Source organism: Camelina sativa, chromosome 3 (assembly GCF_000633955.1).
Source record: "Camelina sativa cultivar DH55 chromosome 3, Cs, whole genome shotgun sequence".
Classification (NCBI taxonomy): Eukaryota; Viridiplantae; Streptophyta; class Magnoliopsida; order Brassicales; family Brassicaceae; genus Camelina; species Camelina sativa.
Window position 1 is genome coordinate 15,570,496 of NC_025687.1, and position 10,803 is coordinate 15,581,298.

The 10,803-nt window shown below is 34.6% G+C and overlaps 2 protein-coding genes across 4 annotated transcripts; one reads left to right on the forward strand and one right to left on the reverse strand.

Moving 5' to 3' along the window:
- On the forward strand, nucleotides 5,453–9,452 carry LOC104777207 (conserved oligomeric Golgi complex subunit 6). 3 transcript variants are annotated; one of them, XM_010501419.2, is made up of 10 exons: nucleotides 5,453–5,955; nucleotides 6,235–6,279; nucleotides 6,373–6,480; nucleotides 6,591–6,658; nucleotides 7,290–7,413; nucleotides 7,513–7,659; nucleotides 7,878–8,132; nucleotides 8,214–8,498; nucleotides 8,593–8,727; nucleotides 8,817–9,314. In XM_010501419.2, exons 1-10 carry the CDS (start codon nucleotides 5,578–5,580, stop codon nucleotides 9,312–9,314), a joined length of 2,043 nt encoding a protein of 680 aa, XP_010499721.1. In that variant the 5' UTR covers nucleotides 5,453–5,577. The 3 variants fall into 3 exon arrangements, with proteins under 3 accessions (XP_010499721.1, XP_010499723.1, XP_010499722.1); XM_010501420.2 differs by lacking the exon at nucleotides 6,235–6,279 and adding an exon at nucleotides 6,093–6,192 and having other exon boundaries at nucleotides 5,458–6,000; nucleotides 6,473–6,480; nucleotides 8,817–9,452; XM_010501421.2 differs by lacking the exon at nucleotides 6,235–6,279 and having other exon boundaries at nucleotides 5,453–6,000; nucleotides 8,817–9,452.
- Nucleotides 9,464–10,748, reverse strand: LOC104777206 (pentatricopeptide repeat-containing protein At1g31790-like). The gene has a single exon (XM_010501418.2). It carries the CDS (start codon nucleotides 10,704–10,706, stop codon nucleotides 9,480–9,482), a length of 1,227 nt encoding a protein of 408 aa, XP_010499720.1. The 5' UTR covers nucleotides 10,707–10,748; the 3' UTR covers nucleotides 9,464–9,479.

The following is a 10,803-nucleotide window of genomic DNA, read 5'->3' on the forward strand; positions in this document are numbered from 1 at the left end:
CCCCCCCCCATCCCCTTACCCCCTGACCAATAATTTAAATTATATAATTATATTAATTGTTTTTTTATATAAAGACCTGAGTAAATCAGTCTAAATAATTGTACTTGATCATTTTTCACTTTATTTATAAATTTGACAGGAGCAGTATACATGTATTATTTTCATTGAAATTAAACATAGTAATTCATACAACTGAGTGAACTATTGTTTTTTAGTTATTTTATTATTCCCATAATTGTATTATTCTTTGTTTTATCGAGTTAATTATGAGATAAGATTTTACCATTTCTTTAAAATTATTTTAAATTTGCCATTTTTTTAATTTAAAAACACAATTTTACACATTATATTTGGGTTGATTGGGTTCTTTTAGGGTATAGTTTTTGTCATTAAGTATGTATTCATGAAAAACATTCCCCAAATTTTTTAGCTTTTTAAGTAGAAAAAATAGTAAAAAATGGCAAATATGGAAGATTTTAGGGAAAATGGCAAATTTAAAAAATGGTTAGGCAAAAATGGCATTTTAGACAATCATCCCTTGTTTTATATCTATTTTGTTTGGTTTCTTACATAAAATGTCATTTTCTAAGGCAAAATTTACGAAGACGCCTTCTTAATAAAATTTTATGGATATGCTATTTTTAACACTTATGATTTTGCTTTTTGCTAAAATACATACTTTATAACAAATACTAAACTCTAAGATAAAACTGACTAAACCAAACATAACATGTAAAATGCATGCTTAATCGTATTTTGTAGCTTAAAAATGACAAAACCATAAAATTTTAGATAAAAAGACGAAATCCATAAATGTCACTACAAAATACTAAATTCATAATTGATTTCTTTTTGTTTAGTTAAAGATAAAAATAAAATGTGGTTGCTAATAATATAATGATTTTTTTTTGCAACATATAGTGAAATGAATATGTTGTACCATTTGCATCACCATTCACGACCCTTCAGAAAACTATTGTTTTGTAGATCAATCTAACGCATAAAAATTGGCGCGTTTAAAACAAGAGTTAAAATATCATAATGTTGATTTAATGTTTTTGCTATTTGTTTCGTACATCAAATTTGTTCGATAGTGCTACTACTACGTGTAATTGTTTGAGTTTGTACTGAAGAATTAGTTACAAAAAAACAAAATATAGCCCATTAGTTTACGTGGTTCAACACCCATTGCCTACATCATGAAACAGCATAACTCGATGGTATTTGAAAGAATCGATAATAAATCTCAAATTAGTTTCAAGATGTAGTACTAAATTAAAGGGTGATTATACTCGACAAGCAACAACATACGGATGGATCTTTACAAACCATCAAGATGACTCACTTGTGTGGGGAGCGGCTAGATTAAATTATGTAGAATTCCCGTTAGAGACAAAAACAAAGGACTCTTGGTAGCAATTCAACAGACTTGGATCAGAGGATATACATCTATTGTTTTTGAAGGTGATTGTGAAATTTTAATCAAAATGGCTAATGGTCTACGTTAACAAATCTTCTACGAGATATAAGTTTTCGAGCATCTAAATTATGTCATGCTGCTTTTACCTTTACACAAAAGAATGTAATAGTGTTGCACATGCTTTAGCTAAGTTTGGATGTAATGAAAAATTGTATTGTATGCATTAACGCGAATTTGGCTCCTTCATACTATTTATAATAATTTTACCAAAAGTCAATATATTTTCAATTTGTGGAAAAAAAAAATTAAAGGGTGATTATAGGATTCTCAACTAATTATACTAAAAATTGTTTGGATAGTAAGAGTCTTCGATGTCTATATAATTTATTTATTTTTGTCAATTGATGTCTAATACTAGTTAATCAATATTATGCGAAATTAGTGACTGCAAAAAAGTTTGATAAAATATTGGACGTGGAGAATTTAAAATAAAACATCTATAGTACCTAAAATTCGTTTGCTCATCACCCTCATATATAATCTTTTGAACCATATCAATCAATTTTTCTATTAGTATCCAAAGAAATCAACAACTACATCATATAAACCAACTAAATCAGATTCGTATTCATCGTGACAGTGTAAAGCAGTTTTTTTTTGTTGTTGTTGGAAAGGTATATGAAAATAATCGACGGGACAAAGCGTGAGAGACCGAACTTATAAATGTGTTTTTGTTTGTCTTTTTCTCCCTATCAACCATTGTTGGATAATCACTAGCACGTGATTGTTCCTATGATATTATGTCACACCAAAAAATTACATTTATTTTTCAACGATTTGATATGTTTATTTGCAAAACAGAAAAAAAAAACTCACTAAGGATGCTTACATTCTATTTATGACACGTAAATACTATGATTTATACGTCCACTAAAACCTAGGTTCAAGAGTTAATCTGATTAGAAGTACCTAAAATATATATATAAGACCAAATGAGTTAACCAAAATACTATTGTAAGTGTTTTTGATAAATATTTTTGAGTTTTCATGATTTCAATGTCTTTTTTTTTATCAGTGTGGCTGTGTGATCAATGTTGGTTTCTTATTTTCTTATTTTAAAAATCTTTTATTTATATTTCAATAAAGGTTACTGAATTATCGTAGTCTTTAATTGTGTATTAAACCTCTTTTTCTCTAGAAATTTTCTAAAGTACTCTCGAATAAAGGAGATTACATTCATGTTTATGGTCAAATCACTAGTGGACCTTTTGGTTCCTTTGCTGATTTTATTCGATTGTTTTTTAGTTAAATAATTTATTTCCACTCTTTCTGTCAAGGTATCTTTTTATTATTTATATTTCTTTTGTAAAATGATCATTTTTATATTTCTAATGTTAATTTTTTCTTAATTAATAGATTTAACCTTTCAACAAAATAATATAGCAGCTAAATAGTTTACTTTTTCTTTCACATAGATCGTTTAAAACATTGTACGACACTTAGACCAACTGACCAAATAAACAAAACAATAAAACTTTGAAGAATAATACTACTATATTTAACTAATAAATTCGATTTTAGAAAAACATAATCAAACCTGATTAAAAACAAAAACAAAAACAACGTCCGGTCGAATAATATCAATACTCATGGTGCACATTTAGAAATCGAATATAAACCCCACGAATAAAAAAACGGCGGGTAATACAACTATAGTAAAAAAAAAGTCATTACTATAAAAATACGTGTTTAATGATTACTAGTTAATTAGTTACCCAAACAATTCTCTTTTTGTGAGTGGAGCAAAGTATTGATACAATTTTTTGATATCATTGTGAGGTTGACCATCTTAACATATCATATCATTTGTGGAAGTGCGACGCACACACACACACATTTTAATAATTAATATATATGAAAAAATTTATGTTCGGTTTGCAACTAGGATTTTTTAGTAAAACTTTATCACTTCAATTTATATATTTATATATTGGTTTATTTTCGTTCGATTACATAAAGATCTCAAACCAAGATTTAGACTAATCGTCAAACCCATGATGATTAGTTGATATATAAACGTAGTTAATTAACCATGACTAAAATTGCGACAAAAGAAAAATTGAATTTTGTTCTCTAAATTTCTCTTTTTAACCACTAAATTACTAAGTTAGTTTTTCTCCTTTCTGCGGATTCTCCTTTCTAACTAGACAAACCAAGTTAATCCCAAGATATGCATGATGGTATTGGTATTAAACTATTAATTACAAGTCATCAGCCTTCAAAACCTTAGTCATATAGCTTCGAACAAGATTACGCACGCTTATGACTTATGATAGAAACCAATATATACACAGTGATCGATCCTTTTCGTGACCATGAATGCGACATACATTGCTTCCAAAACTATCTAACAAGAAAACAATATAAAGAAAAGCAATTCAAATATCTATGGTTTTCTGAAATCTGTGAATTAATATATGCTCATCAATGACGTTGAAACACACTCATGAGAACTGAGATGACATTAACCGACTGTCCGGTACGGTACATATACATACACTAGCAAACAATATTGGCTTTTTTTTTTGTTATTTGTTTTTTTTTACTATAACTAGATTATTGTGTTATTCAAAACCTTACTTCAAATCAATCTATATATAGAAGTTGAATTTTTTTTCTCTGACTTCTAACTTCTTTAATTTTCTTTCCGTAACCAGTTGAAGACATTGATGTCACGAAATTATGCATAACATATTCTTTTGTCTGGCATAAATTCTTTTTGATATTTAAATGCCTAATTAGTCATAGAACTAGTAGTAGACATAGGCGTGTGTTTTCTTCGAGGATGGATATTAGACCATCCTGGTCGGGCCCGTAAACCCACTTGGGAGTATTTATAGCCCTAATCATTATTTATCTTAATCATCATCTTGTGATGTAGCTAGCACAACTCGTCCACCATTGTTTTTTCCCCCTTTTTCGATTAATTATTCTTTGCACTCTTACACAATCCTTAATTTAACTTTGCACCGTCCATTGTTAACAAAAATTAATTAATAAGGATTTGATTTGATCTAACGTAATGCTTATTTCTAGGTAGATGATGGTTAATCTTTAGGTATTCAAGCCATGATATAGTATTTTAAAGCTAAGTGAAATTAATAGGTTCATTTATTTTTTTGTTAACGTGGAACTTGGTTATGGTACTTATGCCCATAATTAGTAGGGTTCATTTTAGTGTAGTAATGAGCTTTGTCTACTGATAACAAATGATTGAGTATTAGATATACATGACCCGATAGACTCCAACTAAGTTATAACACACATGATGATAGATTTTTTTTTTTTTGCTAAATCACATGATGATAGTTTGGTTCTAGAAACATGATTTTGCTTGAAAATAGTAGACACTCGATTTTATGTTGAACGTTGAAATTAATGTCTTTTTGACTCGCATGCATGTTATTTACATCCGTGAAAACAATTTGGGTTTTTAGTCCGAATCACGAGTTCAGAATTTTTTTGTCAGATTGGAAATTTTGTAATTTAGCATTAGAAATTACTAAATAGATAAGTTTGCATTGAACTTCATAGAATCAAGATTTGGAGCCAAAAGTTAATGTTTGCCTCGGAGTAGTTGTGGTGGAGTCACGATTTGGCATCATTTCGGAATAATTATGTGACAGCATAAATTGTAAAATCACATCATTGCCATATCCTTGCTTTGGATTCGCAATATCGAGATTGGCATAAAGTTTAAGAATAAAGATTTGACACAAACAATTTTGTATATTGGAAAAAACATTTTATTATTTTATATAACAAATGAATGCTTACGTATATATTTTTCTTACACCGAAATATTTTTTCTAATATTCCTAAACAAGGTTTGGTGCCACAAAATGAAATATCAAAAATAAAAAACATATGGTATGATGTTATCTTTGATGGGCCATTATAAGAGGCCCATATACAAAAACGTTGGGCCTAAATTTCTGAGTTTTCGACACGTAGAATCATTTCAGATCCGACCGTTCTGCAAGAGGAAGATCACCAGAGATCGAAGAAGAAGAAGAAGAAGAAGAAGAAGAAGAAGAAGAAGAAGAATGCTCGAAGATCGTTTGTAGAAGAAGAAACCCGAACGAAGCAGAGTAACAATGGCGTCGACGGTGGGATTAGCACCGGGACTTTCTCGGAAGTTGAAGAAGGTATTGGAATGTCGTACGGATAGTCCGGATCTGATGGCGTCGCTTAACGCTTTATCCTCTTTCTACGACGAGAACAGTGCTCACGCACGGCGGAACCTCAGATCGACGATCGAGAAACGAGCGCTTCTGATCAACAGCGAGTTCCTAAGCGCGGCTGATTCGACTCAGATCGCATTGGATCGTGTGGAGGAGGAAGTGAATGCTTTAGCTGATTGTTGCGATAAGATCGCGGCGGCGCTAAGTAGCTCGGCGGCTACCACTAGCGATATCATTAGCACTACTGAGAGGCTTAAGCAAGAGCTTGAGGTTACTACTCAGAGGCAAGAGATCGTTAACTGTTTTCTTCGTGATTACCAGCTTTCGAATGAAGAGGTGAGTGAGCTCTTAGCAAATCATTAACTTGATGGTGATTAGATCTCTGTAATGTGAGATTGAGTGTTGATTGTTTGATGCAATGTTGACAGATCAAAGCGCTTAGAGAAGATGAATTGAATGAGAATTTCTTCCAAGCGTTGTCACATGTTCAGGAGATTCATTCCAATTGCAAATTACTTCTCAGGACGANGGCTTAAGCAAGAGCTTGAGGTTACTACTCAGAGGCAAGAGATCGTTAACTGTTTTCTTCGTGATTACCAGCTTTCGAATGAAGAGGTGAGTGAGCTCTTAGCAAATCATTAACTTGATGGTGATTAGATCTCTGTAATGTGAGATGAGGGTTTGATTATTTGATGCAATTTTTGGCAGATCAAAGCGCTTAGAGAAGATGAATTGAATGAGAATTTCTTCCAAGCGTTGTCACATGTTCAGGAGATTCATTCCAATTGCAAATTACTTCTCAGGACGCATCATCAGGTGAGATTTGCCATATTTTCACTGTGGTTTCGCAAAATGTATTTAGTTTTAGTGCAAACTGGATCGTTGTTGTTAGTATTGTTGAGTGTATGGGACGTTTGTGGATGCAGCGTGCTGGCTTGGAACTGATGGATATGATGGCTGTGTATCAAGAAGGAGCATACGAGCGCCTTTGCAGGTACATATCTGTTTCTTTCTAAAAAAAGTAGAAACTTACTGTTTGGATTTAGCATTGCTAGTTTGAAACTTAGATTGTTTGGTGTATCCTGAACTTCTCCACAATGTCTCTTTACATATCCGTTTCTTTCCCACAAGACTTGTTGGCAGAAATTTAGTGTTTGGATTTAGCATGAAGTCCTCATTTCGGAATTTGGATTTAGATTGTTTGGTGTTTCGAACTTCTCCACAATGGTTCTTCACACTTTTTACTTTGCTTATGGCTGTCTAAGTCGTGCTAGAGTTATGCATTACATATGTAGCTTGGAAAGAAATAAATTTTAGTTTATCCATACAAAAACATTTACTCATATGTAAATAGAGGATCATCTTAATTTGGTTCAAGTCAGATCCACCAAAAAAATTGGAACTTGCATTGGGTGAATGGAAACTGTTTTTTCATGATATATATGATGAAGTTCTGTTTTGGAAAGAGGTATATGTCTTCTATATCCGCCTAGGGCCAACAAAGGAAATACAGGACTAGCCCTGTCCAAGTTGAAACTACTGAGTGTCTTTTTATTCTTTTTGCTGTGAAAATTTCATAGAAATTTGAAGTATCAAATATAACTAAAGAAACATTGATCTTCTAGGTGGGTTCAGGCTGAGTGTAGGAAACTGGGTGATACAGATAACCCAGAGGTGAGTGAACTTCTGAGGACCGCTGTTCGCTGTCTCAAAGAAAGACCTGTGCTCTTCAAATACTGTGCAGAGGAGGTTAGTCTTTCGACTTCACTGAAGTCTAGTCTGTGTTGAACTATAGTGATATGGGGCATGTAAGCCTGATCTCCTTATGAACTATGTCAAATCATACAGGTAGGAAATCTGAGGCACAATGCGTTATTTAGAAGGTTTATTAGCGCTCTTACACGTGGAGGACCTGGAGGAATGCCCAGACCCATTGAAGTTCATGCTCATGACCCCTTACGATACGTGGGAGACATGCTTGGGTGGTTACATCAGGTTTGTGACAACATTTTCTTCTCCTATGATCCCCTCGTTTAATCCTCATGCTACTGATATCAGAATGGTGGTTTGTTTGCTACACTCAACAATAGATATAGTACATTAATAATTGTCAGATCAAGTGTGTAAATTGATTATTAGATAATCATAGACATTAGACTAAATATCTGTGTTGTTGTTTTTTCTTTCCTAAAGTGATGTTGTTTTGGCTGCAGGCTTTGGCATCAGAAAGAGAATTGGTTCATGCGTTATTTGATATAGACGCAGCTGACCATAAATCAACTGCAAAGAATACCTCTGAGAATGATGCCCTAAAGGCAGCAGAATCAAATTTTACATTTGTCCTGGATAGAATATTTGAAGGAGTTTGCCGCCCATTTAAAGTGAGAGTCGAACAAGTTCTGCAGTCACAACCAAGTCTTATAATTTCTTATAAACTCACCAACACATTGGAGTTCTACAGCTACACTGTGAGTTTCTATTTAACCTCTAAGAAATGTTGACCTTTATGAGCTACTGGTTTCATCATTGGTTTCTATCTCACCTTGCAGATCTCAGATTTACTTGGACGAGACACTGCTCTTTGTAATACAATCGGGATGGTGAAGGATGCTGCACAGAAAACCTTCTTCGACATTCTTAAAACCCGAGGGGAGAAACTTCTACGATACCCTCCACCCGTAGCCATTGATCTCTCTCCTCCTCCAGCTGTCCGAGAAGGAGTTTCTCTAACTCTTGAGATAATCGAGAATTACAACAGCATGATGGTTTCCGCTTCAGGAGAAAAACCCGCTTTTGATCCCGTCCTCTCTGCACTACTCGACCCAATCATCAAGGTAAATGAAAGTAGAAGCAAACTTATAGTATATCTTGTCCATGATAATGATATTTAAATTGAAGCAAATTTCTCAACTTTCTCCAATCCTGCAGATGTGCGAGCAAGCTGCAGAGGCGCATAAATCGAAGAAGAGTGGCCATCTACGCAGAAGAAGCAGAACAAGTACCGACTCAAGCCAGTTAACCTCAGTCGATGCTCTACTCTCTAGCAGCCCATCCCCACCACAGGTATCATTCGCCTATACAACACCGTTACGGTACATCAATGTTCTTAACCCGAGAAGATGTTCCTAAGTTTCATTTCTTCTTTTTTGCAGAACAACGAAACACCCTCTAAAATTTTCCTCATCAACTGTCTATGCGCGATCCAACAACCGTTGCTAAGACATGATGTTGCGTCCCAATACGTAACCAACATCGGATCAATGATCGAAAACCATATAAACCTCCTTGTCCGGAATGAAGTTGACACACTACTCCAAAAATGCGGTCTTTCAGACAAAATGCAAATCTTCCGCTCTTCCACATCTGAACTTCCCTTGTCTGAACGACAAGACACGTCACCCGCGATGCTATCCGAATGCCTCAAGGCATTCTTTGGCCTCGTATTGGGAAGCGAAGGCTCTCTTCCAGAGTTTGAGCAGATACAAGTCCCTAAACTCAGGTCTGAAGCTTGCGTCAGAGTCGCTAAAACTCTAGCTGAAGCTTACGAAGTTATATACCAAGCTGTAACAGATCAACAAAATGGATATCCAGATCCGAAATCTCTCGCCCGACATCCACCAGATCAAATCCGAACCATTCTTGGTATATGAATATGTACGCTTCTTCTTTTTTTCATTCATCTTACGAAATCAATACTTTTAAACCAAACCAAACAATTGATTAATCTTTTTGTCTAAATTCTCTGTTCTTATATATATATAGATATTTACATATCAGGTTTGTTATCATTTTATCTTATCTATAGTTTGTTAAATCTAAAAGTGGGCTTCGTTCAAAAGCATGTCATGTGATTTGATACCAGTAGCTTTCATCTGATGGAGAAGCTTAATAGCTTCAATGTAAAACCCATTCTGCATATAACCCGCGACCATAGCGTTCCAGCAACTATCACTCGTCTCATCTTTCCTACTCTTGAACACCTGTTCTGCCTCTTTCACCTTCCCATACTTCCCATACATCTCAATCAACCGACATTGGATCAAAAAATCAGACTCGAACCCGAGCTTTATAGCATTCGCATGCACTTGATGCCCGCTTCTCCCACCGTCACTCACCCATGTACATGCTTTCAAAACATTAGAGAACACTGAAACGTTCTTCTTGACCCCATGCTTACCCATTTCGATGAAATCGCGGATTACTTCTTGAAACTCCCCTTCTCTGTAATCGTTAGTAACCTTGGCTGCCCAAACAACGGTGTTAGCACTGGAGAGCTGGTGTAGCACAAGATTAGCGTCTTCCAAACACCTGAACTCTCCGTAGAAACGTATCAAAGAACCAGAGAGATAAGAATCTTCGTCGTCTATAAAACCTAGCTTCTGACACAACCCGTGAACCTGCTTCCCTAACGACAAGTCTCTGCTCATAGCACACGCTTTCAAAACACAACCCATAATCCAAGACGGAATCTTGAAAGCACCATTCTTAGAATGTTTCAACATGGAAACAAAGAGCAAAGCAGCGTCTTCGTAATCACCCGTTTCAATACAACCGAGGAAAACAATCGACCAGGAATGAAAATCTCTGTGAGGCATTTTATCGAACATCTGGCGTGTAATATCCAAACGCCCACAAGACACATGCATCAGAAGAAGACGATTGACAAAAGTGGTCGTGGGTCTTATACTAGACTTCATGATATGCACTTGCAGCTCGTAAGCTCCACGTCGATCGTTTTCTCTGGCTGATTCTTTGGCAAGACAAGAGTAAAGGTCTTCGTTTCCAGGTAGAGAAAGCGAATCCATTAGTCTGAGAATATCAGAAGTTGAGCAACGTGGAATTGAATTTTGCGTCTGAATCTGTGGCTGTTGTATAACCACGACTGGTTCTAATTTTTGGCGTTTGGGTTTCCTTAGCAAAAGCTGTACATCGAAGTTGGTTCTGACGTCGTTTCCTACGGTTCGTGCGGCGGAGTTGTTGTAGTTAAAAGAAGGAATCAGAGATGGTGGAGATGGCGGTAATGCTAACTCCAAAGTTCTCATTTTTTTTTTGCAACAGGAGAAAAAAAAAAAAAAAAAAAAAAAAAAAAAAAAAAAAAAAAAAAAAAAAAAAAAAAAAAAAAAAAAAAAAAAAAAAAAA

What these genes read in the sequence shown, in the direction of transcription:
- LOC104777207 (XM_010501421.2), top strand. Translation starts at nt 5,578, where the DNA reads ATGGCGTCGACGGTGGGATTAGCACCGGGACTTTCTCGGAAGTTGAAG. An exon ending in GCATACGAGCGCCTTTGCAG is followed by an intron (nt 6,659 to 7,289) that starts GTACATATCTGT and finishes TTGATCTTCTAG; the next exon opens with GTGGGTTCAGGCTGAGTGTA. An exon ending in TGGAGTTCTACAGCTACACT is followed by an intron (nt 8,133 to 8,213) that starts GTGAGTTTCTAT and finishes CTCACCTTGCAG; the next exon opens with ATCTCAGATTTACTTGGACG.
- LOC104777206 (XM_010501418.2), bottom strand. Translation starts at nt 10,706, where the DNA reads ATGAGAACTTTGGAGTTAGCATTACCGCCATCTCCACCATCTCTGATT.